We start from the raw sequence: 26,821 nt of genomic DNA, 5'->3' as shown, positions 1-26,821 counted from the left end.
GGGAGCAGTTTAGAAAACTTCTCTTGTTTGTAGACAAAAATATATTAAGACGACCAAGGGAGTGAGGACTCTCTGGGATCATTATTTTTAATGCCTTACTGGACATGGTCGAAATGCTTTTCAGATCCGCAGGGAGTCAAATTAGGAGAAAATCTTTGTTTTATTTGTTTTACATCTTGGAACTTGATCTTTGGTAAATGTCTGCGAAGTTTGCACATTGTGTAACACTCCCCCCGCCTAACCAATACTGTCAGGATTTCATCAGTGTTAAACAGGCAGCGAAAACACAGGGAGGAGAGGCTTAACGGTTTCTTTGTGGCTTTCTGGTTATCTTCCTTTGACTATGCTACTAAATGTGGCTCTGAAAGGCTCCTTGTGCTTTGGGTTTGATCCGCACTCACTGTAGCTCAGTTCCAAACCAGAAGAGCTCCCCCTTGGGGTATCCTTGTTGCTAAACCTTTGGGAGGCATCATTGACTAATTGAAGCAAAAAAGTGCTGTCGGTGGTGTGCCAGGCATCTCTGTTGATTGGGTCCTCTGTAAGCTATAGTGATGCTTTTCTATTTTTAACAATGTTGAGGTTAGCTAATTATTGACAAGCCCACCAGAGGCCCTCCCTCTAAAACTTAATGAAGTGGCCTTTAGTCTTCCTGATTACCGTAGGGAAGAACTGACGGATTCTCAGAGCTGGTGTAAGGGAGCATGGTTATAAGGCTACATCTTCTAACAGAAGTTCCTGCTTCACCTGTGACCAAATCCTGGCATAGCCAGACAGAGCACATTGAGAGCAAGGACCATGTGTCTCTGTTCAGTTGCTGGGCCTGTGATATGTACTCAGAAAGTGTAAATGAGTGAATGCAGTTACAGAAAGATGGATCTCACCTCCCATAGGCCGGGCCTTAGCGGGAGCTCTGCCACGAACTAGCCAGGTAATTTTCATCAAGTCATATAACATTTTATCTGAAAAATGAGGGGTAGAGCTAGATGATTTTTGAAGTGCCTTACAGCTGTACCCTGCTACAAACTGCCATTTCAATCCGGAGAAAAATTATCTTACATAACCTGGGTAACTGAACGATACCTAGGAAGGTACCGTATGGGGTTAGGAAAGGAAGTGATGAAGAATTTCTTAGAAAAGCGTATTTGGTTTTCTCTTGCTCCCCACCATAAATTAAAGCATGTACAACATTTATTTGAAAGTGAAGAAGGGCAGCTGTCTCAAATATTCTCGTCTTCTGAATATAGTACTGTTGATGAAATTTAGGGGAGAACTAGAGTCTCTTCAGGGGTTCTCCAAGCATGTGACCCATCTGAGATGAGCAGGTGAATTTTTCTCCTTTTTATATCTGGTTTTCAAACACAGAGATGATCAAGGAGTGGCACTGACATTATGCATTCATCTTAGATCTATTTGTGATGGACATAATTAGAATTGTGTTTGGTGAATGCAATTCCCTTAAAGAATTAGGACAAAATTGACCTAACAGATGTGCATGCTTATCCAATAATAACATTGATACACTGTGTTTATTTGGAGCACAACTAAATTGTTCCTGCCGACTTCAAGGTCCCAGTGCAAAATCCTGGATTCAGATCCTGTGGATTTATCACACCCACTGGAGGACATTGGCTTTGCAAACCTCTGAACGGATTATCCCTTTCCATTAGAGTGGGCTCATCCTTTCCAAAAGATAACATCTTGTTTCTCTGGCCTGAATTTCCCTGACTTCTTTCAAAACACAATTTGTGAAAACAATGTGTGAGAACACATGACAATGGGAAGTGCTCAGTGGGATTTCTGCAATAAATATGTCAGGTATATAACTAACTGATGCTATTTATTTGGTCCTTCAGAAGAAAATATCGGGATACAATAAATCACAACCATTTTTCATCATCTCAGATTTCTCCAGTAACACATGTATGTTGGCAGGCTTTAGCGGATCATGCTAATTTATTTGTAAATCATCAAAGGAAAGAATAAAACATATGTTTCCAGGCAAGTGAATGGGCTGGAAAACCAAATTGGGCAACAGCAATATTTTCCTACGCCAGAAGTAAACACGTCGACATGGTGAGGGGGGTTTTGTCCCACTTCTGGCTGAACTTTGGGGGGTGAGATGGCTAATATCGAGGGACCCAGCTTTGTAGTCCTTTCTCACAAAGCATTCCATGATTCGAGAAAAGGACGATCTGCAGCTTGACACGGCGAACTAGGTCAGAATAATATTTCTTAATGGTGATTCCTACAATGTTCTATTAATTACAGCAGTGGTTCAGAATTTTCTGTGCCTTGTATTTTTAAGTAGGCACTCATTTTTTAAAATTTAATGTGATATAAACCGAGTCCAAGGAATCCCTACTATGTAAGTGGTGAAAAATGATGTAGGGGAGTGGAAGAAAATATCCATCTATCCATATATATACAACCCAAGCTGGTATTCAAAGATGATCTTTGTGAACATAAAAACTTATGCTGCTTTTGATTTGTGTGGTTTAAAACAAAATAAGACAAAACAAAACCACTAGCAATGTTTAGGGATCTTGGAGCATAATATCAGAGCAGCCACTCTTTGCCTTAAATTCACTTGTATTCTCTGGCTTTCTCTCTTATTATTTCACAGATTCTCCTCCTTTGTAGCTCAGTTAGTTTACCCACAATTTCCCTTTGTGGACCGCATCCCTACAGTATGCTTGCCTCTTCTCACCTGCCTGTTTCTGTTCCTACCATTTCTCGAGCCTGGGGAGAGGCATCTTCCGGTTCCACTGGGGTGCGGTGGGCGAGGCGGGACCTCTCCTCCAGGAAGCTTCTTTTTACCCCAGCTAGAAATGATGATCTCTTCTAGTGACCATACCCTAAGGCAGGGTTTCTTAACCTCATTATTGTTGAGATTTTAGGCAGGATCATTTTTTGCTGTGGGAGGACTGCCCTGTGAATTAAAGAAAGTTTAGCAGCATCCCTGGCCTGTCTGCACTAGATGTTAGTAGCATCTACTTTCCTACTCCAACCAAGCTGTGACAATCACAAATGTCTCTAACTATAACCAGATGCTCTGTCCAGAGGTGTAGGAAATCATCTCAGTTAAGAACTACTACTACCAGGGTGCCTGGGTGGCTCAGTGGGTTAAGCCGCTGCCTTGGGTTCATGTCATGATCTCAGGGTCCTGGGATCGAGTCCCGCATCAGGCTCTCTGCTCAGCAGGGAGCCTGCTTCCCTCTCACTCTCTCTGCCTGCCTCTCTGCCTACTTGTGATCTCTGCCTGTCAAATAAATTAAAAAAATCTTTAAAAAAAAAAAAAGAAGAAGAAGAACTACTACTACCCTAGGGCTCTCCCCAAATCACATCACAAATTCTGGAGAACAAGGGTCGTGTCCCTAGCAGTGTTTTGGTTCATATTCAAAGTTATTTGATGATTAATGAATAAAATATTTTTAAAAATTATCAGTAGGCAGTTTCTGAAAATTAACACATTAGGTTAATTTGAATCAGGTCAGACTCCCAGAGAACTTTATTTATTTTTTTTAAGATTTTATTTATTTATTTGACAGACAAGGATTAGAAGTAGGCAGAGAGGCAGGCAGAGAGAGGAGGAAGCAGGCTCCCCGCTGAGCAGAGAGCCTGACTCGGTCTGATTCCAGGACCCTGGGATCATGACCGGAGCCAAGAGCCAAGCGGAAGGAAGAGGCTTTAACCCACTGAGCCACCCAGGCGCCCCTCCCAGAGAACTTTAAAAAGTGATTATATTACTGCCTATTTCCTTTTAGAAAAAGTTTGGGTTTTAAAAATTTGTTTGTTTTGGGTTTTGGTTTTGTTGTTTGCTTGTTTATTTTTTAGAAAAATAACTATATTTTTAATACTACACCATTGGGTTGAAATGAGAAGTCACCAGAGAATATCTCTGCATCTTTTGAAACTTTATTGTTGAAGTCACTAACCATTTCTCATGATCCTTAGAGGAAGGCTTGTGAGCTGAGTTTCTGTTGCAGCTTAGTGCTAGAAAAGTCTGTCTCTTCTCAAAAAAAAATGGGTTTCTTCTCTCTATTTTATTATGAGAGATATAAAACTAGTTTTATTTTCCCTTTTTGACTTGGCTGTCAGGAAGCTCAGAACTAAATTTTATGCTCAATTACAGTAATTATCCTCATCCTTTGATTTCTTTTTTTAAAAATGATTTTATTTATTTATTTTTCGGGAGAGGGAGAGGGATAGATAGATATCAAGCCAGGGGCCTGGGGAGTGGGGAATAAGGACAGAGGGAGAGAAAAAGGGAGAAGCAGACTCCCTGCTGAGCAGGGAGCCCAACAAGGGCTCAATCCCAGGACCCTGAGATCATGACTTGAGCTAAAGGCAGACGCTTAACTGACTGAGACACCCAGGCACACCCTCATCCTTTGATTTCTAATATTAATACAATCTTTTCTTCTTGCTAGTCACAATTAACTCTTGTCTTTCACCTTTGTTCTAATGGCTTTCTTGAACCTGTCTTTTTTATAAAATAAAATTTTAAACAAGTGGAACCCTTACTCTTTACCATCAATTCTAAAATACTTTGGGAAGTAAAAGGAGAGCAATTAATAATTAAGCTGGGACAACAACTTAAACTGCGACTGTGCTGGGCATGATGAAAACGTGGTGTCACTCTAGAAATAAATAATAAATATAACAGATAGCAACAGTTATTCCATTCTTAGGTTGGGGATAATTAAAGATAAACATATGCCCTAAATAGAGAATCAAAGTTATGTGCTTTTTATTTATTGTATGTCACATCTGTTTATTAGAGTTTGATATTTATTACCTCTTGGGAAATTTTGTAATTAGTCTCTGTATCAGTAGAGAAAAAAAATCATGTGCTTTCTTAAATGTTATTTAATTTCTACTAAAGGGGAGAAGGAGATCCTTTAGAAATGGAACAGTGATCACAATAGAAGTTTCATTTGTTTGTGATTTATGGAGACTCGGGATAAAGGCACTATTGACCAGTATCAGATTTCTAATGAGTCTATCTTGTTTTTCCTGAGCCACTTCTCATAAACTTTTGTAATATCTTGAGCAGCCAGCTGATACTATGTTCAAGCCTGTTTACAGAGCTATTAATAAATGCTGTGTGGCAACTCCAGGAAGAGAGTCCAACTGTTTTTTTTTTTTTTTTTCCTCTCCATTGGCTGAAAAGTTTTCTGCTTATTTTAAAAAATATGAGATTACCAAAGTCCTTGATATATGCTGGTTATTCTGCAAAGAAACTTGGTGAAAATAAGTGGGATTCTAACTTACAACCTAATGGACTGATAGTCAAAAAGAAAAGTCATTGTCAATGCCTTGATTACAAAGTCTTTCCTATAAGAAGGAGTAAGATATCAATGCGGCACAGGTGAATTTAGAAGATGTGGATTTTGTTTGTGTGTGTGCTCAGAATCATGCTGGAATCCAGGTTCTTGGTGGCTGCTCAGTTTTTTGATATTCTGATTTTTTCTCAGTTTTTTGATATTTTGATTTGATATTTTAATATTCTCTGATTAGACAAATTGAAAACTTAGTAACTACCATTTTTAGATTTCTGACTACATGCCAGGTACCATGTAAGCACTTTACATGTGTTGTGCTAATCTGTTCTCAAAACAGCTCTGTGAGATGAAGGTATCCTTAGCTCCCATTTTTACAGTTATGAAACTTGAGGCTCAGAAAAAATAAGGAAGTCACCCAAAGTCATACAGAAAATAAGAAGGAAAGGAGGACTTAAACCCCAGACATCTGATCCCTAAGCCCTGCCCTTTAAACTATTTCATCCTGCCACGGTAAAAAACAAACAAACAAATAAACCAAAAATACAAGTGTGAAAAGGTAAAGCTCAGCTCTGGGAGCATGACCAGAGAAGGGTTAACAAGAAAAGTAGCAGCCACAATTAGGTAGCGAGCACTCTATTCCAGGCGTGTTCAGAAAGATTTTACACACCTCATGTCGTTCTCACGACAGCCCCATGAGAAAGGTATTATGCCCATTTTACAAAGTAAGAAACATGCAGAAGAAAGTGATGCATGTACCCCAACACTCCTTGCAACATTTATTTCCCTGGTTAGTTCCCACATTACAGACGGTCCTGATGGCTTTTATCCTTATTATCATTCTCCTTTTACAGATAAGGGTATTGAAAAATCAAGAGCTCAAGTTATTTCCCCAAGGCCATGGTCATTGTCAGAAACAAGATTTGAACCCAGCTGCTTTTATACCTAGCCCAGGATTCTTTATTCTACACTAGGCTACATACCTGAAATGTGGCTGTAAGGAAAAATGCCATCCTAAGCCTTTCGAGCTGACATTCATCTATAGTCTTCTGTACTGCAAGGCAAGAATCTAAGCTTGACTTTCAAGCAGGAGCTACATATTTTCTGTTTCAGATCTGGGTATAGGACACAACGATTTCAATTCACTTCAAAGCTGTAACAAACCCAGCTTAAGGTTAAGAGTTGTTGGCAAAGGGCTTCTCTTCTTGCCCTTCTCCCTGATCCAACAACAGTGAAGATTTTCCTAACTCACACCATTAAGTCTACAACTTATCAATTAATTGGAAACAAAGAATAACAGAATCTATAAGAATATAGATAATAGTGACCATTTATTGAGTGCTCCCGTTGGGCTAGAAAATGGTACATGCCCTTCCTCATCTCATTCTCTCAACTTCATAATGTGCTGCTATTTTTATCAAGAGGAAAAAAATGGAGTGTTTCGGAGGTTAAGTAACTTTCACATCACTCAGCTGGTGGCGGCGATTTTATTTTATTTTTTTAAGATTTTATTTCTACGTCAGAGAAAGAGAGAGAGAGAAAGCACAAGCAGGGGGAACAGCAGGCAGAGGGAGAAGCAGGCTCCCCGCTGAGCAAGGAGCCCAATATGTGACTGGATCCCAGGACTCTGGGATCATGAGCAAAGCTGAAGGCAGCCGCTTAACCAACAGAGCCACTCAGGTGTCCCTGCTGGTGGCGATTTTAATCCACCTCTCTCTAAACCGCTAGTCTCCTGATTCCATAAAGTCCAGCTCCCTCTAGGTAGAGATCTGTCCAGACCAAGTGTTCCAAATCCTTCAAACCCTTCCTGCCACACAGTACTAAAGTGAGATACTTACAAACACATTAAGACAGGGCAGTGCATGTATATTTGTTCCCATCCCTGTCATACCTTTATTCCTCTAGTCTAGGAATCTCTTTGTTTCTTTGTAGCAGTTACCCCTAGCTGAAAGTATCCAACTTGTTTGCTTGTAATTTGTCTGTCATTCCGGCTGGAATGCAAGCTCAGTGAGAGCAGGGTGGAGCTTGTCCTCCTGCGGCTGGATTTCAGTCCCTGCCACAACACTTGGCACAAAGAAATTGCCTGATAAATGGTTACCCCAATGGTGAATGAACCCACCAACCCCCAAAGCTGACGATGTCCCTGATGAAGAAAAGGGAGATTCCCTTTCTCTGGTAAACTCCTTGATTAGAGAGAGAGAGAGAGAGAGAGAGAGGGAGAGATGAGAGAGAGAGAGAGAGAGAGAGAGAGAGAAGAAGAAGAAAAAAAGGCTTTGGACAGTCATTTCTAAAAGGCAAAGAATGCTTTGGTTTGCCAAGGCTTACAGAGAGCTGTGATTATGAGCTTTGAGAGCCCTTGCTCCTTAAACATTTTGTCTGATTTTTTGTCTTGGTCAACCTCTGCTAGGAATTCTGGCAACTCCCCTTCCTCACTCCCCCACCCCTCTTCTCCCTGTCCACCTCCAGTGAATTCACATCCTTCTGCCGACCAGCTGCATATCCGGGTTCGCAGACGGAGGCCCAGGTGGCTCTCCACTAATGGCTCATCCGTTATCTGTGTGAAGAGCCAGTGCCTTTTCTGACTAGATTTTTTTTTGAAGCTAAATTGACCTTTTTTTTAGGGGAAAAAAGGTGTTCTACAGAAAGCAGTGTCTTGCTCTCCATTCATTTCTTCTTTTCTTATTTCTTTACTTCTCATCAAATATATCTTGCATACTTTTCTTCAAAACAATTGTCTACTGCATTTTGAGAATGGTCTTCTGCCATGCTTTCTGAGCCACCAAATCGCTACCCTTCCTGCACAGCCGTTGCCCCCATATTCTTAACCCAACGTTTGGATATTTTTACAACACATATTCAGTATGAAAGATAATACTGATAACTTGTTTTATATGAACATTTATACACCAGGACCCCTGTGAGGCACTGACTTCATTGGGATACTTTATGGCTTAATACATCTGAATGATTTATATCTCGTTTTGTCTAAGCATTTATGCTAATAAATTTAACAGATTTCCCCAGCACTGCCTGGTCCTTCGTTTTCTTCAGAGGGTCAAAGTGAGAGGAAAATAAAGCCGTGTGTTACTAAAGAAAGAAGGAAGAATTTGGCCTAACCGATTTAGAACACAAATAAAATTGTAACACAAATAAAATCCCTGATTACAGTTACGCTGGAGCAACAGTGAAAAAGAAGTTCCTAGATCCAGATAGATTTCCGTAATTAAGCTGTTTCTCAAACGCAGAATAGCATAATGACAGAATATTTAGCAAGCTAATTTACTAAGGAATATTTTGGTCCCATATAATTAAATCCAACCCTTAAGAAAAAAGAAAAAAACTGACAACTGTTAAACTGAGTGCAGTCAGGAGAGGGAAAGGGATAAGATAAAATCCAGTCTATAAAATATAGTCCATTATCTTTTATAGGTTAAAAAAAAACACAAAGAATACTTGGAAAGAATCTTCTGAGATGGAAAGATTTTAAGATTGCGTGGGGATTTTTTTTTTTTTTTTTACAGGTGCAGAATATAAGTTGGATTTTTTTTCTTGTTTTTTTTTTTTCTTTTCTTTTCTTTTTCCCATTTTTCCCCTGTTGTTTGCAAAGTTGAATCCGGGGTCAGGAGTTCTAATTGTAACCTCAGACTGGAATTCCAGATGGTGCGCTTAGGACTGGGAGCAACTCTCAGTTCATCAATTTCATGGGCCTACGTATCTGCTCTGGCCACGGCCCGGCCTCCATCCCCACTGTGGCATTAATGCAGAACAAATTGAGACATATCCTCTATATAATTAGTTCCAGAATTTAAAAAGATTTACGGTATAATAATAGAGGCAGCGCTGCGGAATCCTTTCAACGGGGACTCTCTTGGAGCTTGGGGACCAACTCGCGGTGGCATCAGAATAGACGGGTAACTCTGGCGGGTCCAGGAACTGCAAGCTGGGGGAGAGGGGAAAATTTTGCAGCGCCTAGGCGGCGGCGCTCACCGGTCCTGAACCCCTAAACTGGGTCAGAGAACGGAGTTTGTACTGTAGACGAAAGGTTGTTCCAAAAAAAAAAAAAAATCGAGTTACTTTTCAAATGAGCAGAGAAAGCCAGGGTTGGGGGGACAAAGGCGAGGGGTACTGTCTAACAAAAGTCCCTCGCTTACTTTTTTTTTTTTTTTTTTTTAATTTAAAGAAATGAAGCTGGGGTTTCTACTGCCAGCACGGGGCTGGAAACCTGCTAAGCGCCTACGGAGATGCCGGGGGTAAGCAGAGCCCCAAGAGTTGGAGTGGGCAGGGAGGGGAGGAGTAGCGGTTGGGCTGCTAGTCCTGCGCGTGGAGCTCCGGGCTTTAGCCCCTGCCCGAGGTGCTAATGGAGCGCCAGTTCCTCCTGGGCGGCTGGTGGTGCAGCCACTCCTCTTCTGCGTCTCCGGCCCCAGCCCTTGACAGATCGCAGTGCTTTGAGTGTTTATTCAGTTGTCGGCGGCCGCGGGGTGACGCCCGGAGCGCAGCCTGGGAGTACGCGCCGCTCCCTGGGGCCGCGGCTGCAGGGCCGGCTCGGCTCTTGGTCAGACGCAGTTGACAGCCCCGGGGTCAAAGGGGCGGAGGAGGGGGGGCGGTTAGAGGTCCTCAGGACCCTCTACCACTCAGCGGTGATTTTTGATCTCCCAATAATTAAGCACCTTCCAGGCCAGGATGACTTTTACCAATGTATCCGAGCCACATGGGTTTTCAGTGTCCCTTTCTCCCTCCCTTCTTAACAACCCATTCCATTAGCTCTACAGAGGAAGAAAGGGAGGGGGATAAAGACCTGACTGAGCTAGACGTCGAGAGATCTGGGTTCCACCTCGGCTTGGGCACTATTTTGCCATGGATCCTTAGTAATAGTGACAACGTTTGTAATGTTTATCGAATGCGTGAAACCAACACTATTCTCTGGTCTAATACCCACGACTCCACGAAGTGGACGTTAGTATTGCACTACCCCATCTCATCAATAAGGAAACTGAGGCTCAGAGAGGCCATGGAAGTCCTCTAGGGTTACACAGCTGTTACCCGGCGGACCTGAGATTCTATTCTCTGCCTAACAATTCCATCCTCTTAACCCACTGAGCCACCCAGGCGCCCCAATTCCATCCTCTTAACCACCGCGCTCTACAGCTGCCTTTACTCTCTCTGCCTGGGCCTCAGTTTCCTTCTCTGCAGACGGGGAGCTGTATTTCCATTCCTGCCAAATGGTGATTCAGACACAATCCTCTGTGCCTTAAGTCTCAGTGCTGACGGGAGCGGAAAGTTGGATCAGAGAAGGGAGCGGCCAGGTCTACGCCGCGCTCATTTCCTTGGGCCTCGAGCTACGGAGGTGCGGGAGAGCGCCCACCTGCCGAGGCGGGCAGAGTTCCTCCCGGCCAGATACTCTGTCCCTCCGCCAGGCGGGCTGAGGGGGCGCCGAGGCCAGTTTAGCGGGCGCATCTGCTCGAATAACCGCCGAGCTCCCGCAGAATAGATTATTCAAGGGGAAAAGGGGGACCTCAGTGTGCCGGTTTCCCAGCGTTGGGCCTGGGGCTCCTGGGATGGGGATGGGTGGGGGCGTTCGGAGACCTCCTCTCCCGCGAGGCCCTCCGACTTCGAGCGGCGGCGGACGCGCAGCACTTACTTCCCGGCCCCGCGGGTTGCAGGGAACTCCTCCCACCGTTTCGGACTACCGTGCCGGAGCCAGGAGGCAAGCCAGGATTGAAGCGGGGATCACACTACTGCTCTACCTCCCTCTGGGCTTCTCAGGCAACAAATGGCGGAGGGAAGAAAAGTCCTGAATTTTCTCGGCCCCCCTTTCTTCTCACTCCACCCCACCCCGCCCCTGAACAAAAACTTTTTTAAAAACGCAAAATTAAGCACTTCTGACCTATCTGGGATTCAAAACCACAAATGCTCACGTTCAAGTCACCCCCTCCAAGACCCCCAAAACTTTGCAGAAGAGTATAAAAAAGAAACAATCTCGACCTTTTCGTTGGCAAATAGAAATCCCTGACTTTTTGTAAAGGTCTCTCCTTCCCTCGTGGCGCTTGAGTCAATCCTAGTTAAGAAAAACTCCTTCGACTTCGAAATAAAAGTGGTGGGTGTGAGACAGGGGTGTGCGGAGTTCTAGGGGCAGCTTGGCCTAGAAGTTTCGTCTCCCGGGGCCTTTCTGCACCAGAGGGACCACAGGCGCATGCCCTCTGCCCAGCTCTCCAGCCCCGCTGCAGGTTTCCAGACTGCACTTGCGGGAGCGTAGTGGGCAGCTCCCAGAGTGTCGGGGGAGAAGGAGCTGGCCTCCAGAACCTTTTCAGTTCTTTAAAGAAAAGATAAAACTTCTGAGTGGAGACAAGCACAGTCATGCACGAAAGTAGCGCAGAGAGGGGCAGGACCTCTAGGTGGCCGGGGGAACCAGCGGATAGCGCGCGTTCCCGACCTTTGCCCTCACCGTCTCCTGCGCCTTTAGGACGAGCGACCCCAAGAGGAGGGAATTTTGTTTGGCGTGTAGGCTCTGAGCCTCGGGTTCGCAGCCAGAACTCAGGTCCACTTCATTTACTCAGCGCAAGTTCAAGTTAACTAAAACCAAAGCGCAAGAAAATGAAGAGCATGCCACGGCTTTTAAAACGTTCCGTTTCTTTGTAAAACTGCAACTACCACGGTTGTCGCTTCGCAAGGGCTTGGTGGAGAGGTGCGCGCCCTTCCGCGGCCAGCCTGGAGTAAGAGGCCTGGCGGCCACCGGCTACTGCCAGCCCGCGCTCCTGGCGGTTCCAGGCTGCGCCGTCGCCGCTGCCTCCTGAGCGTTTCCACGAGCTCCGAAACGCACTCCAACCCGGATTCCCAGCGCTTCTCCTTGCCTAGGATCCGCATCCCCTTAAATGCTGACTACTGTGGAGGAGCCAAAAACCGAAACAAAACCTCAAACACCCGCCCTGAGGCGCGCGGGGCTCCCACAGAGTAACTAGGTGAAGAGAGGAGTCTGATGTGGCGAAGTTCAGCACTCGGAACTCCCAACGGTGAGAACACTGCCCTGGACCGTGGGCCACTAAGGGCTTTCCCTCGTGGTCCTCCTAACTGGTTTGCGTCCCCTCATCAGTCACTGCTTATCCAGAATGGTATCCTCCACCGTGAGCGGAGGCCGAGGGCGGTGGGATTGGCTGCAGGAGACAACCTCTCCCCGGGGAACTTGGACTTGGAATCCTCCCCACCTCTCAGCCTCCATACTGGGCTCCAGGATTCTCCGGTCAGAATGCGTGCAAGCTCTGGGTGTTCCCCTAAAGGCTTTCCCGGCTTCACCGAATTAGAGTTAAATACCCCTCACTAGGAAAGGAGATTAAGTGCCGCTGACACCAGTTTTTAGGCAGGCGACAACTGCCCTCGTCTGGGCACAAACCTCATCCAGTAACCAACTACCAGACGGTCGAAATATGCCTTTTATCACAGCTGAAGCACCGCGCCCCCCAGGTCACCCACGTTCACCTTGCGCGTGGCCTCTGAAACCCATAAAGTGTCACCCCCACCCCAGTGAACCTGAGATTACGGCCACCACTCCTGCCCGGCGGCACAAGAAGCAGGAGCTGGACTTTCGGGCTCTGAGTAAAGGAATTGGCCTCTCTGAAGCTCTGGAAAGTTTTCAGCGCTTTCCTGAAGTTCCCGCCCTCGCGGGGCTCACCTGCCCCTCCCTTGAACCCGCCCTCTGAGATTAACACCCCCATCCCCCGTCACCCCCACCAACACACACACACTCAGTGATGCAGTGGGGACATTCGCTGCTCACCTGGAGAGACTCGCCAGTGCCCCGAGGCGCCCACACTTGCGAAGGCCGAGAAGGGGAGGTGGGGGGAGGGCTGCGTCCCGTAGGCCGGCTGAGAGCGCGTGGCGGGTAGGAGAGGAGGGTGTCTCCCAGAGGTACGCTCTCTCCAGGCCCGCCCCCCACCCCCGCGGCGAGGGCGCCCCCACCGTGCAGCGCGCGCTGCCTGGCCCGGCTTAGGCAGCGGTGTGAATGGAGCGGCCAAGGCTCCTGGCTCCTCCTCCTCCCCCGCCGCCAGCCCCTCTTATTTGAGCTTTGGGAAGCTGGGGGCAGCCAGGCAGCTGGGGTAAGGAGTTCAAGGCAGCGCCCACACCCGGGGGTTCTCCGCAACCCGGCCGTCTGTGCGCTCCCCCCTTCCCACCCGCCCTCCCACTCACTCACTCACCCACCCACCCACCCACCCAGAGCCGGGACCGCAGCCCAGGAGCCGGGGCCCCGCCGCCTCCTTGCCGCGATCCTGGACTTCATCCTGCCGCAGGAGCCAGCTTCCACGTGTGCCCCAGAGCCGGCATCTTCACAGTCGCTCCGCTCCGGGTCTGGGTGCCTTCAGCACCCCGAGCAGCCGGGGCTCCGGGGCCCAGTAGGCCTCTGGGCCAAGTTAGGTGCGGCCGAGTACAGCGCCGAGCGTCTGCAAGGCCGAAGGAGCCGCGGGGCATCCGGGGCTGAGCCGCAACAAATGGGCTCTGACGTTCGGGACCTGAACGCGCTGCTGCCGGCGGTACCCTCGCTGGGTGGCGGCGGTGGCTGCGCCCTGCCCGTGAGCGGCGCCGCGCAGTGGGCGCCGGTGCTGGATTTTGCACCCCCGGGCGCCTCGGCTTACGGTTCGCTGGGCGGTCCTGCGCCGCCGCCGGCCCCGCCGCCACCCCCGCCGCCGCCGCCGCCTCACTCCTTCATCAAACAGGAGCCGAGCTGGGGCGGCGCGGAGCCACACGAGGAGCAGTGCTTGAGCGCCTTCACCGTGCATTTCTCCGGCCAGTTCACCGGCACAGCTGGAGCCTGTCGCTACGGTCCCTTCGGTCCTCCTCCGCCCAGCCAGGCGTCCTCCGGTCAGGCCAGGATGTTCCCCAACGCGCCCTACCTGCCCAGCTGCCTCGAGAGCCAGCCCGCTATCCGCAACCAGGGTAAGCGGGCCGGGGGAGCGCCCTCTACACGCGGGGTGGCGCCGTGGCTGTCGCCGCGCTCTAGCATTCCCCTGTCCTATCCCTTCCCTGACCCCGGTTCTTAACCGGCTGCCCCTCACCCCCACCCCAGACCGTGAGGGTAGCGGAAGCAGCGGCTTGGGGAGAGGAGGCCAGGGAGAGGGAGTACGTGCCGGCTGAGGCCCCTGCCATCCTGCAGAGCCAGGAGCCGGACTGGTTCGCATGAGCCGGGAGGTCATCTGGGGCCCCTCGGACCCCAGGAGATTCCAGGACTGCTAGTCTCCGTGGGAGTCGGAAGGGGGAACCGGTGCAGTGTCTGGCTCTGTCTCAGAAAGGTGCTCTGTGGCTCAAGGCACCACGGGACTGTTAGCATTGGACCTTCGTAGCTTTCACACTGTGGGACCAGTAGCGGGTGAGCAGCCCGTGTTCCTACCCCGCGCGGAAATGTCAGGAGCCGCTCCAGCCTTCACGGCGATGGCACGCATTAGACCTCCTATATAAGTATCACGGAACAAGGAACGAGTACATGCACGGGCTAGCAGCTAAACCGTGGCTTTCCTGAAACCACGTCCGTGTTCGCTTCTGGTAGTATAAAAGCGGATGTCTCCTGGGTTCAAGCTCAGGCGGCGTCCGCGAGAGCTCCAGGGCTGGAAGAGAACTCTTTATCCTGTTCCAAGCTGTGTGGGACCGGGTCCTCCGAGAGGCGGTGGAACGAGGCCCAAGCATGGACCTTCCTTTCAGCGCGCCTTGGTGCCTTTTTGTCGTTAAACTCGGAGCTCAGCTGATTTTTGCAAGACAGGGGGGTCAGAACAGGAACGGTTTATTTGCCGACTTCAGTGTACATCGAGGGACTCAGCCAGTAGCGTCCCCATCCCGCCCTGACTCCCGCACACCTACTTAACGTTTCTCAGGAACTAGCGCAGAGCCAATCAGGCTTGGCCCTTGTAGTTTGTTTTCCAATTTGATACTAATTGGACTTCTGTGCTCTTTGAGAGTTCATTCCGTATTTTAGGAAATGTCTTACAAACGCCATGGCGGATGATTTTGCTGGAGCAAAATTTCCCGCGGACCTAAGGGACTAGGATGTTTCTGGGATGCGTGGGCCGGGAGAACAGAGCATGTACAGTTTTCAGGAGGTGCCAGGGCTCCCCAAGCGCAGAAGGGCTCAGGGCTTCTGGTCCATGGTCAGTGCCAACACCTTCTAAATGAGTATCTTCAGGTGGTCCCTAGCTAAACCCAGCCTGCAGCACCTGGCTCACCAGAAGCCCCAGTGAAATCGAAACCACTCTCCCTTCTTCCTTTAGGGGACTCGAGGTCCGCGGTATGTGGAGGAACCTCAAGCAGCCCCACGGGGGGCCTCCATTCTGGGCGTTTGCTACATGGAAGTTAGTGTTTTCCACTCCAGGGATGTTGGAATAACTCAGTGTGGATCCAGAGGCTTGTGCTCTCTGAGTGTCACCTCTGATTAGCAGGCTGTTGTTACCTTTTACAAATCTCCTGTTCTCAGTTTCCCCATCTGTAAGAGGAGAGCTGAGGTGAGCAACTTGGGTGTTGGCCCCCGCCTGAAGTTCTATGCCACTGGAGCAGAAGCCCAAATTTCCCCTGGCTTGGGGCACTACATTCCAAAGGCAGCAGACCATCTAAAATTGGCTGAACCAGAAACTGCAAGACAGGCAGGCAGGTGTGTGATGTGAGTGAATCTGAGCATGGATGTGTGCTCTTTGGAGGCCCGGAGACGCCATTTGGTCTGTTTCTGAGGCTTCAAAATACTACTGTGCTGTTAGCATTTATTTGAGTCCATCTAGGTTCTGGGGGGATTTTTGGAATCTGGGCTCTCTCACTTTGTTTGGGTCTCTTCTATAGGGAGTTCTGGTGCCTAGGATCCCATCAGTTCAGCATGGGGTTGGTTGCCAAAGAGATAGAAGGCTTGGGAGTTGGGGACTAGGGATAGCAGGTGAAGGAGTTCTCATCCCCATCCTGGGGAAAAGCCCAGCGGAAAGCCAGCTCCAGACACGTGCCACAACCTGTAAGGCAGTTCTCGGTGGGTTTACTTTTTTCTTGCACTGAAAATGTAAGTGGGTCATGCTCGCCTGGCTGTTGGGATTATTGGGCAGCTGGGGGTTGGGGTGAGGTGTCAGGAGCTGCTCCAGCTTCAGTCCTAGCCTTGGCAACCCCAAGGCCTGGAGATTCTGGATTAATTCTCTTGACTTCTGGGATTCCTGTGGCTCCCCCAGGAATGCAATCTAGCAGGAGGCTTGTGTTGGGGGAAGCAAGGGCATCAGCTCCTTCCCCAGAGTATGGGAATGGCCATCAACAGACTCCAGACCAAGCTCCAGAAATCAAGACTCTGAATCCCTGTCCCTAGGCAAAGCAGCCTAACCTTGGCCCACAGGAGAGGACAGTTGGCACCACCGGGCATCATGCCACCCCTCCCTTTTCCATTTCTTAAACAGGATAGGTGGTGTCCTAAACTTCCAAACATTAATTCAGCAAACATTTATTGAGCATCTACTCTGTACAAGGCACTGGCGATGAAGCATTAAGGCAGTGTGCATGTTTGCATATTGGAGTGCATGGAGTCTGACATTGGAGGACTCCCTTATTTCTGGATGAGAAAATCTAGGCTCTAAGAGATTAGGTGTGTAACAGGTCGCTCTGAGGCACAGCTGGGACTCACACGCAGACCATACTAGGCTATTTCTACCTCCTTTTCCAGGGATCTTGGTCCTTCTGTTGAGATGGATTTCCTTCTCCCTGTTGTAGGGGCACTGAACCAACAGTAGTCTGTGTGTGAGGTTTGTTTAGATGGTTTGTCAGGGCAGAATTGGGGTGAGGACTTGGGTAGTCCCAGACTTAATGAATTGAAGGAGGGGGGAAAAACCCAAAAAACCCCAAACGATTGCTTGTCAGTCAGCCTCTGGTTCCCTCAGCTGGAGGGGGCTCAGAATCCGTGCAGGACGCGGCCTTGGTATCACCAGGTCACCCTAGAATCAAGTGTAGTGACCAGCTGTACCCAAGGGCGAAGGGCGCCCCCCTTTGGGTCACGTTGGAGAGGGTATTTCGTTAGGGGGCAGATTTGTCTTTATTCTGCCGCGGCAATGGAGTCATCATTTTCAGCCTTCTGCCCCTCTCCCTGACAGCCTGCTGTCCACTTTACCGTCCAGCTCTTGGGAAGCCAGGCCGGGCCAGGCTGTTCCCGGGTTCCTCCGCTGCCGCGCGCGGGGGAGGGAGGCGCAGAGCTTGTCTCGCCTCTCCGCGCGGTCAAGGTTGCACTCCCTTCCCGGGCAGAGACTAACCGTGGGAAAAGCGCTACCTTGGACGCTTAGGCTCTCTCCCTTGAAGGCCTGTACAAGAAGTCTTTGAACACGCTGCCCCTTTTTGCCCGCAACAGTTCCTCCCTAGGCCCCCGCCCCCGCGCTCTCCGCCCCTGGCCCAGCGAGAGGCCCCAGGACAGCGTGATCTAATCAGTCCCGGGTCCGATAAGTTTCTAATTAAAAGAGCCCTCTGTCCCCTCCGCAGGCGCTTTCAACAAGGGGGTCGTGAGGGAGGGGTTGGAGGCGGGCCCCTACCCCGCCTCCCCACACCCGGTCTGGGTGACCTGTCCGGGAGGGGCCCTTGGGAGCCTTGCGGGGCGCGGAGGCAACGGGGCCGGTTGGGGAGCTGCAGCCCGCAACCCTACAGTTGCAGAGCCCGCCTCCAAGGACAGCACGTGCTCCAGGCCACTGCCTACCCACCTGCCCAGGAATGGAGAAGGGTTCGTCTAGAGACAATTTCTTTGTGGTTTCTGTTTCTTCTATTAAAAAAAAAACCAATGCGTCTTTTCAAAATTCAGCCTTCTCTCTGCAAAATTGGGTACTGAGAGCCACATTTCGTTTGTAAGCTGACAGGCCTCAAAGAGGGCCGTGCCTTCTCTCCCAGAAGGAAGCCCAGCTCACCCAGGCCTGATAGCTAACGGGACGGGGTGGGGGAGTGATCTTTGCCTACTTAGGGGGCGAGAGATGTAGGACTTTGGGGTCATGCAAGTTACAAAAGTTGGTGGTTTCTTAATTGTCAACCTGTGGTCCCAAGCAGTGCGTGAGATTTTGCCTGCCTGGTATGATCTGGTTATTAGGACCTGCCTTGACCCTGTCTCCCACTCAGACAGACCGCACTGCCCAGAGTGGGCAGGAGAAGCTCCGGTTTTGTTTTTGTTTGGGGGCTATGTTTCAATGATGGGGTAGTGGCCTTCTAGTTCTGTCCACCCTAAGTCTTCACAAACACCTGTTTCAGACCCTCTGTCATGCCTGGGGGCAAGATTGTGGGTGTTTGACCCATCCCACTCCCCAAAATTGAGTGGAGTTTCGAGATCCAGCGCAATGGCTGGGAGGGGTTTGGGAGAATGTGCGGGGGGATGGATCCGCACCGCGGCCCTCCTGTAAGCCTAAGGGAGCAACAGGGCGGATCTCATTTGCCCCTGGGCCTGGACCTCAGGCCAGAGACTCTGGGGCCTGCGCATAGAAGGAGAGAATCCCACCATTCCGTTCAGGGCCCTGGGACTGACTTGTATCATAGTTGGAGGATGCTTTCCCGCCAGCGGTGGCAACAGTTTTCCAGAAGCTGTTTCAAGCAATTTAATAATAACCACAAAAGGAGACCACATTTTTCTTTCTTTTTTTTTTTTAATAAAGATTTTATTTATTTATTTATTTATTTGACAGAGTGGGGGAGAGAGAGAACACAAGCAAGGGGAGGGGCAGAGAGAGAGAGGGAGAAGCTGACTTCCTGCTGAGCAAGGAGCCCGACCCAGGGCTCAATCCCAGGAGCCTGGGATCATCACTGAGTCGAATGCAGCCATTTAAGGACTGAGCCACCCAGTGGCCCCACGACACCACGTTTTTCAACCAAGACACCACATTCCGTTACTCAGCCTTCAGAAAGTTGGGGAAGAAGTTGATGTTGCCCTTGGTTGCACTGTAGGGAAACTGGGGGACCCGTGCGCTGCCCAGGAGGAAAAGGGAGTTACAGTGTCAGGTACACTCTAAAACAGGCAGCTTCCTCTTCTGGGGCGCGAGGAACCCCACGATGGTGGTCAGAGTAAGGACGCACGGGATGCGAATTGCATCCGAGAGGGGTAGAAGGAGGGCATAGGGCCGACGCCCGCGGGCCCAACGGAAAGGGCCCCTTTCTTTTAATCCTCACCAGCTTTCCTGAGGGCCTTAGATGTCGTGGTGTTAGGGTCGCGCAGCCTCAGATAACATTACTCAGTAATGACTCTTTCCATCTAAGGCCCATGCCGTTTAACTGGCTCCGCGTAATTAATGAAAGTTGGTGCGCGGTCCCCTGATTTACGGCTCCGAGTCAGCGCGGGGTCAGCTGAACAGATTCATTTCGCTCGCCCGCGCTGCCCCCGAGCAAGAGCCACGGTGTTTGTTTTTGGAGGTGAAGAACTTTCTCTGGCGAGCGGTTGGCAGTTTTCATACTTCACTTGCCTGAGGTTCGGTTCAGGAGCTGCAGACACCGTGGGAGACGAGGGGCGTACCTGAATCGGGAAACTGCAGGGAGGTCACGGTTTTACTTGGGAAAGGGCGGCGCGTCGGCCCCGAGGTCACACCTTTGCGGTTGGGCCCGGCTTCCCGCCGAGAAAGTTCTGGAGGCCGGTGGGGTGGCATCTTCCTCCGCTGGGGTTTCTTGTTCGGGGCCCGGGGACTCCTCGACCCCAGTTCAGGTCTCGTAGACCCACCGACCCCCACCCCCCGCTCCGCTGACGCTGTGCTTCTCTCCGCCGCGCTCTCAGGTTACAGCACGGTCACCTTCGACGGGACGCCCAGCTACGGTCACACGCCCTCGCACCACGCGGCGCAGTTCCCCAACCACTCTTTCAAGCACGAGGACCCCATGGGCCAGCAGGGCTCTCTGGGTAAGCAGGCGGGAAGGATGTGCGGTCCTTCTCCCCTTCTTTCGTGCCAATCCCCGGAATCCCACGGCAAATTTTGAGAGAAGGGATTTTTAGAAATAATCAGCCCAGTCTCACCCAATTGAGAAGAAAAGGTTGAGTTTTGCCCCCACCCGCAGTATGTTGGTGACCGCTCTACTCAAGTCTACGAATGTCTCGAAGGTCTTTTCGGTGTGCTAGGAAGTAAGCGCTAAGGGAATGTGAAGTAAGAAGCAGATTAACTCCTTACGATCTGGACGCCCTCTGTGGGCACGCCCTGGCGTCCAGGCTCATGACCCCCAGCTTCGTCTCCGAGCCTGGCTGGGGATGCTGTCTGTCCCGGACCCTGCCCGCGTCCTCGTCCCCAACCGACTCGCACCCGGATCCCTTGCGGCGCGCTCACTCGGCTCTCCTCGGCTCTCCGCAGGCGAGCAGCAGTACTCCGTGCCGCCCCCAGTCTATGGCTGCCACACCCCTACCGACAGCTGCACTGGCAGCCAGGCTCTGCTGCTGAGGACGCCGTACAGCAGGTAGGAAAGCGCTCCGCACGGTGTCTGGGTCCCCGGGACCCCGGAGAGGGCGCGCGAAACGGCAGGAACGTCCGACCCGGGCAGCCCCGACCGCGGGCGTGCGGGGTCCTGGAGGCAAAGGACGCGTTTAGCTACTTAAAGCAAATTTAAGCAGATCTCCTGATTTGAAAGAAGTAGGTTTCCTCGTCTCCTGGCGTTCTTGTTTTGAATATAAACGAGGGCGGTTACTGTTTGAACTAGAGAACAGTGGAGCTTGGAGAAGTTATTTTTTTAAGCGCTCCTTAAGGAGCCCTTAGCTTCCTCGGGACCAAAGATTAGACATGGAGTCCACTCCCACTCTGTTCTTCTCACTTCTCAGACCTCTCCTCGCCCACTGGCCACACCGGCGGCCTTCCCAGGGAGTAATTCGAGGGCGCGTACGCTGGCACCACAGCCTGCTCCCCACCCCTGTGCTCCCGGGCCTGCGGCCGCCGCGGGCACCCGGTGGGCGTGGTTCCCAGGGCCAGGCCCCGCGCCGGCAGCGGACCCGGACTGCGGGCAGGACTCAGTCGGGTCGCCGCGGTGGCCTCCGGGGACGCTGCTCCAGCCCGCGTCGGTCCTCCTTCCCGTTCCAGGGAGGCAGAAGACCAGCCTCTTTTCCTTCCAAGCTTTCCCCCGCCCTGTCCCTTGTGCGTTCTCCCGGCTCTCGCTCCACCCTCCACCTTCTCTCCCCCAAATTTATTCTTCAACTTTGGGTGAACTTGGCCGGCATCCCGCTTCTCCGATAGGGTTGCCTAGTAACTGGTGCACACACCGGCGCGCGCGGGGCTGGAAGGTGGGGCGGGCGGAGGGAAGTGGCGGCTCTCGGCCTTTGAGGCGGGGGACTGGGCGAGCATTACCTCATATTCCACCCCTGCCCCCCACCCCGGTGCTGCGGGGATCCTGATACCGACTGCCCCCAAACTCATCTCCATCCTCCCCCCTCTGCTCGAGGACCCGGGGCTGACGTCAAGGGAAGGAGGTAGTGAGGTAATGAAGGAAGGAAAAGCGCCTGCCCTGGGAGATGGGGGGGGGGGGTGGATGGCCGCGCCTGGAGGACCTCCAGTCCCACAGGTGGAGGAGGGGAAGGAGGCTTCGCTCCCTAGCCGGCTGCTGAGCATCCCAAAGTCTCGGTGTGCTTATGAAATTGAGCCTGGTACTGGTCCGGTTCTCCTATCTGGGGGAAGGACAGGGTCGAGCCCCTCGAGTTCTGTATGCCTGAGGCAACAGGGACTTCAGAAGCCTTCTCTTTTAATGGGGGAAATCCGGCATATCTAATTGGATCTTGGATTCAAGATCACTCTCCTTCCCTTCCCCTTCCCCTTCCTTTGGCCTTTTCTTTTTTTCTTTGAGCGAGAAGGAGCAAAGAAATGCTTGAAGGTTGCTGAGAGAGCACGGAAGAATGACCGTACCTCCTCATCCTCCTTTTCTTTCTCACGAGCTAGAATCCGGTTCTGTTCTTTGGCACCTCAGTGCTTCCCCTTGGTGGGTCCCAACACTGGAAAGCACGCAGAACCCACACCCATTCTCTGTTGTGAACACCCCCAGTCCCTCCCATCAGAACTGTGGTGGCAGGGCCATTCCCATCCTTCTTGAGGAACTGTTCCTGCCATTATCCGAGTGACATTGTTGTAACTGGAACAGCCATTGGGGGTATAGTTGGAATGGTTCCCCCATGGGATGGCCTTGGCCCACTCCTCCCTTTTCGGTTCCTGACTGGAGACTTGCCCCCAGGTAGAGTGGAAGCCTTTGACGCTGGAGTGGGTGCTGTCTAGGTGTGCTAGTATACCCCTTTGGGGTTTGGAGTCTGGGAGGCATTGGTTCAAAGGGACGCAGACACACACATTTCTTACTCTCCTCTCTTCCAGGCCTAGAGCCACACTAGGAAGGGGCCATCAGAGGGTCTAGCCTAGAAAGAGGAGGTGGGGATAAAGTGATCACAGCCACTGGTTTAACAACTGAGTCCCTGTGGTGGATTTTGACAAGGGCTGAAATTGTGGTTGCCATGGAAGTGGGAAAAGTCACTTGGATTACATTTTATAGGTAATATTCTCACATTGGTAACCCAGCTTCTGAATGTCCACTCTATAAAGCAATTTTGTCAGGTTCATCTTTTGGAAATATTTGCTTAACCCTTTCTTCTTTCTACATAATTGGAATTTTTTTCCTTCTTGTTTTTTTTTTTTTTGGTATTTATATCACAAAAATAGCATTTTATTCTGTTAGAGGAAATTTCGAAGCGATAACTCCTAAGCAAGAAATTATGACTCCTGTAGGAAAGGAGTTTGCTCCCTCGAAGTCTGTACTGTCTTTGAAGTTTCCAGTCACCCTAAATTCATAACATTTCTAATCACAAGTCAGGTACTTCCCCTGCAATAATGATGAATGAGCAGGTGTAAAAATGTTTTAAAATTGGTTCTATGCATTGACACTACCGCAGTTATGTCATTTTCTTTCTTTTTCACTCTTAAAAAAAGTCTGAAAGGGTATTGAAATGCTTTTGTGAATGCAGTTTTTGAAAAAGCATAGGAAACAGGACTAAATTTTAATCACCGAATGGCATAACATTTGGGTTTTAGAGTTCACTGGTGCTTCTTTGGTCCCTGGCTCCATTCCCTTCTGTCTAAAATTGGGACCTCCTGGGAAAGGCTTGCCTGTATTCGTTTGCCTTGTTGCACTTGACCCCCTGGGGCAGCCTGCCCAGCCTCTTCCCCACTGCCCTTCCAAAGCTTCTGTCTCTCCAATCTTGAATTTAATCTTCCTTCCCAGCATGAAATAAAGGTAATGATATATATATATATATATGCAGTGTGCAATATGAATTTGTTTTGAGGAAATTCTCAATATTCTCTTCTTGTTAGGAGGGAACTGTCCAGTGATTCTCTCTTCTCTCTCAGGTAACAGATCTGAGGAGTTGCGGCTGTGCCCCCTTGTGTGTAGATGGGCACAAGAGTCAATAGAATAATGTCCCCAGTCAATTTATGGGAGGTGCTAGAGGATGGTTTTTTCCATCCTCTCTGCCACTTTCCATTTTGAAGGTGGGTAGAGGTCCTTCGAAAGGTCGCTAAGGCTACTGAAACCAGATTTCAGCCCCTAGGGGACCAGTGATCATAGCTGGGGGAAAAGTGAGTAAACTGTGAGGGTTTATTGCATGCTGACTATAAGCTGCTGGCCACTGAGCTAAATGCTTCACTCAGTTCCTTCATTTAGTTCTAAGTTCTTTGTAGATGCTTGAATCTCCACTCTCCTGAAGAGGAAGTAGGTTCAGAGACTCAAAATAACTGGCTTAAGTCACACAGCAAGTCAAAATCAAGACCAGGACTTGATCCCCAGTCTCTCTGACTTCAAAACCCATCTGTGCTCTGAATCAAGCAGGGATTCCAGCCACTCACTCCCCTGGAATGTTCCCCGTGTATAGTCTGTAGCAGCACTGTTGCTGGTAAATATGCAGAGCAAAGGCTCATATAGACTTCCTTCATCCAGGCAGCTTTCGAGGCACTTTCCAAGTATTCACTTCTTTAATCCACTTGACTCTCCTGAGGGGAGAGAGTAATGCATCCACTCTCATTAAGCACAAATTTGTCCTAATTTCTACCTAGAACAGGGAGCTAGCGGGGCCTTCCCTGCTTACTTCCTATGAATCTTCTTCCACAAACCCTTCTGACTTCACCGCTTGCTGACCTCCTTGGAGCCCCCATCCCTGACTCTGCCCAGTTCATGGGCTGATACTCACAGCTACTTTGAAAAGGAGTTCTGGGGGTGCCTGGGTGGCTCAGTGGGTTCTCTCTGCCTTCAGCTCAGGTCATGATCTCGGGGTCCTGGGATCAAGCTCCACATCAGGGTCTCTGCTCAGCGGGGAGCCTACTTCCTCCTCTCTCTGCCTACTTATGATCTCTCTCTCAAATAAATAAATAAAATCTAAAAAAAAAGAGAGAGAGAGAGAGAGAAAAGGAGTTCTGTGCCCTGTGTTTGAAAAATAGTCCCCACACGTTATTTATTTGTTTGTTTGTTTATAGCTATTTTAGTCCTTTCCTTTCTTAGGCTCTTTTATTAGGTTTGCGCATCCTTCTTTAGCAACTGCGCTACCAATTTAAATGAGCCTATTTCCTTTCGCCATTTAGTGGGTAAAACCACTTGGGAAGCAGTAACTGCTGATTGAAATATTGCTAATTGAATATTGATGATTCACAAACGATGCAGTTGATAGTGGAGGCTTTTCGCAGCGGATGGTTTTTCATGTGAGACTTCCGTAGCAGCCATAGAATTTCTGGGGAATCCAGGTCACCGGGAAATCCATTATCAACCATTGAGGTTGGCCTTCAACATGGACATGAATCAGAGCGACGGCTCATGTCCAAGAAAATAAAGTGACAATCTCGAATGCCTCTTTTCACTTGTGTGTCTAGGAACACTTTACATGGTGTAAAGTTTCACTTAAGACAATACTGGTATTTGTTTCCTGCATCAGTAGGCATGAAGGCAGAAAGTCTGAAATGGTTTCCAGGGGTGGGCAGTGTTATCACAACCAAAGGCTCGAAATGGACTTGTCTCCAGGGAGGGGGAAAAATCTAGTTTCAAATATTCCTGCAACTTTTGTGCTGACCAAGTGTTTATTAATAGAAGTTGAATCCCCAGTGGGTTTTTCTTTGGTTAACTGGTGAGCTTGAGAGAAATAACAATACCAAGAGATTGACTGTAAAATAATTATTCATCATGGCCTGCTGGGCAGAAATTTCTCAACAGGCAGCCTCCATGGCGCCTTGGAGGGAAGAACGCAGGAGAAGGGCTGCGTGGAGGTCTGGCTGCAGCCTCTGTGTCTGCGTCCTGGTTATCAGGTAGGGGGAACCCACAGGGGCCCCTCTGTTGGTGTGGGGCAGAGCTATTGCAGCAAAAGCTGGCCATCGTGAATTCTGATCCCAGATGCCAGCTCTAGCTGCATTTTTCTTGGTTGGCATTTTCTTTTTTAATTCTTGCTTTCTTCTTCTTCTTCTTTTTTCCTTGTGGGGTTCTTTACTTCCACCAAAGTGCTCCTTTGTCAGTCAGCCACCATCTGGCAGACAAGACCCCAACCTTAGCCAGGTTCGACAGCTCTGTGCCAGTGGCGACATGAACTTTTCTACCTTGTTCTGCTGAATGTAGTAAACACACTTAGAGATGAACATGTACTTGAATTACACATGCATTTGAAGAGTGGGGGAGTCCCAGCTCAGATAATAGCTAAGGGCTTTTTTTCCCCTTCCTTTCTTTTTTGTGGAGGTCGAGAACTCAATAATACTGCAGTCCAGGCCAAAACAAACTCTATATGATCTACTACCGATTTCCTTTTAAGTTCCTCTTTTTGCTAGGACTGACTTCCTTTTATTTTACTCCAACTTGCATTAATCCCAGTTATAGAAGTTTCTTTCCTCTCTCCGTTGCTTCCAACTTCAAACATTTCTTACATAGGAAACAAGGGCCCTTAAAAAAAATCTACTTAAAAATATAAAGGATACCATGACTTGTGGAATATATTTTGGCGGCCTGCGATTTCAGAGTTCACTTCCGAACAGACAGAGTAGCTGAAATGCCTACGTGACCACTGTGGTTTGCTTTGAGCCAAACCACCTGCTTATCTGATCTCCTCTGGGAATGAAGTGGTCGACACCTACAGTGGTTATTTAATAATTAGATGCTTTATTTGTCAGAGGCCATATATTTCCTGACCAGCTCTGCCTCTTTCTGTGGGTTTTCATGATGAAAGCTAGGTGTGGACCGATGGCCCAAAGAAATCAGAGCTGGAGCATGCCCGGGCTTGGTATTTTTAGCTCGGGTTCACATTCTGTCTCCTCCCTGACAGCAGTTACTGCCATGTTGTCATTGACTTCCATGAAGAGGTTGTGCCAGCCTAGCTAAGTGACTGAGGCTCTGAGGAACCCCAGCCAGCAGAAGGCAGGATGTGGTTAAAATGGTGCTCCGATCCTATCACTGGACTCAGGAAACCGATTCGTAGTTTGGGGATTTTCCACAAGTCCGTCTTCCCTATCGCCCTTCCCAACTTCTCTCCCCTCAAGAGGATTCGCAAACTGAGCTATCGGGACCACTAAAACAAGAAGTGTTTCCTGTAATCTTGGCATACTATTCTTAGTTGGCTGAAAAGGATG

At 49.6% G+C, this 26,821-nt stretch overlaps 1 protein-coding gene and 1 long non-coding RNA gene across 3 annotated transcripts in view; one reads left to right on the top strand and one right to left on the bottom strand.

Annotated features, from left to right (window-relative positions):
- Window positions 1-13,341, bottom strand: part of LOC116598575 — a 128,345-nt gene extending 115,004 nt beyond the window's left edge. The window contains exon 1 of the long non-coding RNA XR_004289105.1: window positions 13,051-13,341. This is a non-coding gene — a long non-coding RNA (uncharacterized LOC116598575). The remainder of the gene's footprint in view (window positions 1-13,050) is intronic.
- Window positions 13,342-13,653: 312 nt separating this feature from the next.
- The window catches only part of WT1 (WT1 transcription factor), a 48,630-nt gene continuing 35,462 nt past the window's right edge, over window positions 13,654-26,821 (top strand). Inside the window, exons 1-3 of one of the 2 annotated variants that reach the window (XM_032357598.1) lie at window positions 13,654-14,204; window positions 19,996-20,118; window positions 20,561-20,663. In XM_032357598.1, coding sequence (XP_032213489.1) covers window positions 13,760-14,204; window positions 19,996-20,118; window positions 20,561-20,663 — 671 coding nt within the window. In that variant the 5' untranslated portion in view covers window positions 13,654-13,759. Of the gene's footprint in view, window positions 14,205-19,689; window positions 19,733-19,995; window positions 20,119-20,560; window positions 20,664-26,821 lie in introns of those variants that run through there. The other variant, XM_032357599.1, reaches the window with a different exon arrangement.

Source organism: Mustela erminea, chromosome 9 (assembly GCF_009829155.1).
Source record: "Mustela erminea isolate mMusErm1 chromosome 9, mMusErm1.Pri, whole genome shotgun sequence".
NCBI lineage: Eukaryota > Metazoa > Chordata > Mammalia > Carnivora > Mustelidae > Mustela > Mustela erminea.
Note: the sequence above shows the minus strand (reverse complement) of the source record. Positions and strands in the feature narration are given on the sequence as shown.